The sequence below is a fragment of the Grammomys surdaster genome, unplaced genomic scaffold, assembly GCF_004785775.1.
Source record: "Grammomys surdaster isolate TR1022 unplaced genomic scaffold, NIH_TR_1.0 183, whole genome shotgun sequence".
Taxonomy (NCBI): Eukaryota; Metazoa; Chordata; class Mammalia; order Rodentia; family Muridae; genus Grammomys; species Grammomys surdaster.
This window is the reverse complement of record NW_021604628.1, coordinates 111428-116573: the sequence shown is the minus strand read 5'-3', so window position 1 is coordinate 116573 and position 5146 is coordinate 111428. Positions and strand designations below refer to the sequence as shown.

General features: G+C 46.0%; 1 protein-coding gene across 1 annotated transcript in view; it reads left to right on the top strand.

Moving 5' to 3' along the window:
- Positions 1 to 4873: 4873 nt before the first annotated feature.
- CUNH6orf222 (chromosome unknown C6orf222 homolog) overlaps positions 4874 to 5146 on the top strand; it is a 16258-nt gene continuing 15985 nt past the window's right edge. Inside the window, exon 1 of the mRNA XM_028767840.1 lies at positions 4874 to 4938. Within this exon, the coding sequence (XP_028623673.1) occupies positions 4874 to 4938 (65 nt within the window). The remainder of the gene's footprint in view (positions 4939 to 5146) is intronic.

Below are 5146 nucleotides of genomic sequence, written 5' to 3'. Positions count from 1 at the left end.
TTACAGATGTGTGGCTGCCATGCCTGGCTCCCAACTGACTGACTTGGTTTTGAGTGTGTGTGTGTGTGTGTATGTGTTTTTATGTATGTGCATATATGTGTATATCTGCCTGTGTATGTGTGTATCTGTGTGTACATGTATGTGTATATGTATGTATATGTGTGTATGTGTGTGTACATGTGTATGTATGCATATTTGTACATATATTTATGTATATATGTGTATGTATGTATATATGTATGTATGTGTGTGTGTTATGTATATGTGTATGTATATGTCTGTATGTATGTGTGTTGGGGTGGGGAAATACATCCAGGTAGGAGAATGCAGAGATAAATTTGAGATGTCACACCTTAGGAGTCATCCATCCTTTATTTCTGAGGGAGAGTGTCCTGTTGGCTGGGATACCCAGAGTAGCCTGGCCTCAAGCTGCAAAGATGCACGTGCCTCCTGTGCTGTCATTATAAACTCCACAGCCATATTCAGCTTGGGTTTTGTCGTTTGTTTGACATGTGTTGACATGTGATTGAACCCGGGTCCTCATGGATGCCTGGCAACTGACACAACCATCTCACCAGCCCCTGTTCGACGTCTGCCATTACTGTGAGCATCCTTGAAGCATTTTATCATTTTGAGCTTCAACTTCTTGGTGTGTGTTCCAGCAAGAAGAACTTCACAGGGTTTACACGGTAAGGGTTAAGAGAGCAGTCACGGTCACCCATAAAGTCATACTCCTTTAACCCCAGCAGTTGGAGACAGCAGCAGGAGGCTCTCCATGAGTTGAAAGCCAGCCTGGTCTACTTAGCAAGTTCTAGGCCAGCCAGGGCTACATGGAGAGACCCTGTTTCAAAAATTTAAAAAAAAAAAAAAACAATTAAAAAACCCAAATCCAAAACAAAACAGCCAGGGATGGAAAGGTCTGAAGCACAGGCCCACAGATCTACAGGTCCCCCTTGTTGAGGAGTGGGGGACCCATTAGAAATGGAAGCTGGTTGAGTTAGGGAACCCAGATAGAGCGAGACCTTGAGTCTGAGAATCCTAGGAAAAGGATAGGAGGGTGTGTTGCCAGTTAGCTCTGTGCTCTGAGGTCATGAAGGGGCCCAGCCTTATTTCTATATGCAAATTCCATTGCCGGCTTTATTTTTATATGCAAATTTCTTTGCCAGGATGAGGACAGACTTACACGCAGCAACGTTCCACACTCCAGAGTCACTTGGGAAACTTTTCTTAACTTTGTCCCTCAAAACTGCTCCCGAGACAAGTCTCTTCACTTCACTTAAAACCGTGTTTTATGGGGTGTCCCGTACCCAGGGTCACACAGCCACACAAGAGGGTGCTTGCCCACAAGGGGGGAAAAGAATTCTCTCTACTTGTGGGTGTACTGTCATTATTCATTTTCCTGATTGGAAATTTTAAGGTCTAGAGGTTTGGGTTATTAGAGATTGCCCTGACACATTCTTCTAAGTGATGCTTGGGCCCCTCTGGTGGTACTGGTACCCAGGAGTGGACCTGCCGAATGCCAGCATTGGTGGCCAGCATTATGACTCATGGATGCCGGGTTTTTTGAGTTGATACAGTTGCTACTCCTAACATAAGCACAGGGCTGTCCTGTGTAAGTCTCCAGTTTAAGAGCTCCCCCCTCCCCCACCCATTTCTCTCTCTCTCTCTCTCTCTCTCTCTCTCTCTCTCTCTCTCTCTGCCCTCTCTTTGTCTTTCTCCTCCCCTCTTCCCTTCTCTCTTTCCTCTCTCTGCTCTGGACTCTTCCAGATGCCTCTCTGGCTGTCCGCTTCCTCATATCAACAATAAAAAACTTCTGCCTAAGCATCTCTTGGGTCATGTCAGTCAGTTTATACACCGCCTACTTTCTCTCTCATCATTTGGTATGGAGTTTTTTGCTGCTGTTTGTTTGAGACAGGATCTTATACCATGTAGCTCTGGCTAGCCTCAAACTCATAGATAACTGTCTGAACCACGGAGATTAAAGGCACACTTGACCACATCAGATCATGTTGTTGGGTTGTGAGGCAAGTCCTACTACTATAGCCCAGGCTAGCCTTAAACGCTCTCTCTCTCTCTCTCTCTCTCTCTCTCTCTCTCTCTCTCTCTCTCTCTCTTTTTAAAGATTTATTTTATTTATATGAATACACTGTAGCTGTCTTCAGACACACCAGAAGAATTCATCGGATCCCATTACAGATGGTTGTGAGCCACCATGTGGTTGCTGGGAATTGAACTCAGGAGCTCTGGAAGAGCAGTCAATGCTCCTAACCACTGAGCCATCTCTCCAGCCCCCAGACTTGAACTCTTGATCCTATATTAGCCTCTTGAGTAATGGAATTACGGGAGTATGCCAGTTAGCCTGGCCGATCCTATTTTGTACATAAGTTAGCGAGGTATATTTTTATTATTTGTGCACTTCTAGATATTTTTAGATTTAATTTCATGTATGTGAATGTTTGCCTGCATGTACGCCTGTGCACATGTCTGTCTGTGTACCACGTGTGTGTCTGATGCTGACGAGGGTCAGAAGGGGGTGTCTGATCCCGTTGAACCTGCATGACAGATGGTTGTGAGCCTCTATGTGACTGTTGGGAATTGAACCTGGATCCTCCGGAAGAGCAGCCAGTGCTGGTAATCTCTGAGCCATCTCTCCAGCCTTCTGTCCAATTTTTTTGCCCGTTACATATTTTTGGTTTACAGTTACTGAGGCTGGAAACCAGATTCTTACACACTTGCATGTGTTCCACCCTGAGCCACGCCCCTACATGGTCTCCTATAACTTATATTAAATACAAATGTCATAAAATAGTCCCAGTTTCCCCTGTTCCCACTTCTGCCCTCTCTTTACAGCACTGATTGAGAACTGTCACTATTAGAGACCCTTTGGCAGGCTGGCCTTGACAGGTATATAGGACCTTCCCTAGGAAGGGGCTCAGCTTGGTTTAGGCTCAGCTCTGGGCCTTTCTTGAATTTTTTTTTCATTTTTAAGACAGGGTCTTGTATAAATTACCATGTACCAGAGGCTGGCCTTGAACTCCTGATCCTCCTGGCCCCACCTCTGGCATGCTGGATTACTAGTGTGTATCACCCACCCCACTGCCTTAATACCGTTTGAAGAAGGGTTCTTTGTTTTTTTTGTTTGTTTGTTTTGTTTTGTTTTTAATTAATTTATTTATTTTATTTATGAGTACACTGTCGCTGTCTTCAGACACACCAGAAGAGGGCATCCAATCTCATTACGGATGGTTGTGAGCCACCATGTGGTTGCTGGGATTTGAACTCAGGACCTCTGGAAGAGCAGTCAGTGCTCTTAATTGCTGAGCCATCTCTCCAGCCTCAGAAGGGTTCTTTGTAATCACTGGGCTCCACACACACCCTGTGGCTGGCCCTGTTCCTCAGACCCCTGACTCAGTCTCTAGGGCTGCAGACTAAGACTTAGTCTGGAGGGACATTGAGGGACTCTGATAGGGGAGGCACAGGCTGACTAAACACAAAAGTCCCCCTCCTGTGAGCACTGGCACACAGTACAGGTGTGTTGGGGCAGGATTGTTCAGTTTCAGGCAGATGCCTATACAATAGCCCCCACACCTGCACAGTAACCCCACACCTGCACAGTGACCCAACACCTGCACAGTGACTCCACACTTGTACAGTGACCCCACACCTGCACAGTGACCCAACACCTGCACAGTGACCCCACACTTGTACAGTGACCCCACACCTGCACAGTGACCCAACACCTGCACAGTGACCCAACACCTGCACAGTGACCCAACACCTGCACAGTTACCTAACACCTGCACAGTGACCCCACACCTGCACAGTTACCCAACACCTGCACAGTTACCCAACACCTGCCCCTCCATTGGCTTCTTTTGGATGTGATAAAATACACACAACAGAAAGTTTATTTGAGGGGGAGGGGCCAATTTTTACTATCATTGATTGGCCTGAAACTGGTTATATATCTATGTGGCTTTAAACTCACAGAGATCTGTCTGCTTCTCCCTCCAGCATATTGGGATTAAAAAGTGCAAGATTAAATTTGGCCAAAGTGCGTGTGTGTGTGTGTGTGTAAAGGAGATTTTAAAAATGTGTGTGAGCATTTTGCTTACATGAATATGTGTATCTCTGCAGTGTCAGTGTTAGTAGAAGTCAGAAGAGGGCAGTAGATCCCCTTAAACTGGAATTAAATGATCACTTGGGTGCTGGGAACTGAACCCAGGTCCTCTACAAGAGCATCAAGCCAGCTCTTAATACAAAGCCATCTCTGCAGCCCCCCGCACAGAGCTTTTTTGGGGGTAGGGGGCTGGACAAAATGACAGGGAATGGTCAGGTAGGCCTTTGTCTCAAAAAAAAAAAAGAAAGAAAAAAGAAAAAGAAAACAAAAACAAAACAAACAAAAACCCCCAAAACCCCAAAAACAAAACCAGCAAATCCCCGAGAAGTTGGCTATCGGGAACTGGGAGTCATTTTTTTTTTAGACGGTCCTGGTCTTTAGACCTGAAGGCTCCAGTGAAGCTTCGCTTTCAACTTCATCCGTGGGCCAGACATAAAGCTGGCTTCTGAGCGCTGGTTTCGTTCTGGGATTCAGGTACAATAAGGAAGTTGTCAACTGAAACTGTGCTTGTTTTTTCTCCTCTCTCTCCTGGGTAGAGAGCTTCCTATCCCTGCTACTGCCCAGAGCGGGAAGCAACCTGGCAGCCAGCCCTCCTCTCTGATTGGCTACCTGTGAGCTCACCTCCTGGGAAACAATAACATATATAACCCAGAAGTCCTGAGCCCCTCTGAATATCACCAGCCATAGCAGCAGCTCCTTCTCACTGGAAGTGTGGGATCTGACCCGCAAAGGCCTTCTATGTAACAGGAAAGAATGCCCAGCTCCAGGAATCCCAGCCTAGGGATGTCCCGGGACAGCAGCGACTTCTGTGGTCTGAGGTAGGTTGAATCCTCTCTTTTGGAACCAGGGCAATGGGTGAGTACTTCAGGGTCCCAAGAAGAAGCTGGACCTAAAAGCAATAGACCCGAATCCAGACCTGACTCTGCTTCTAGCTCTGATCTTTCTAGAATCTGATTTCTCTTCTTTCTTTCTTTCTTTCTTTCTTTCTTTCTTTCTTTCTTTCTTTCTTTCTTTCTCTCTTTCTTT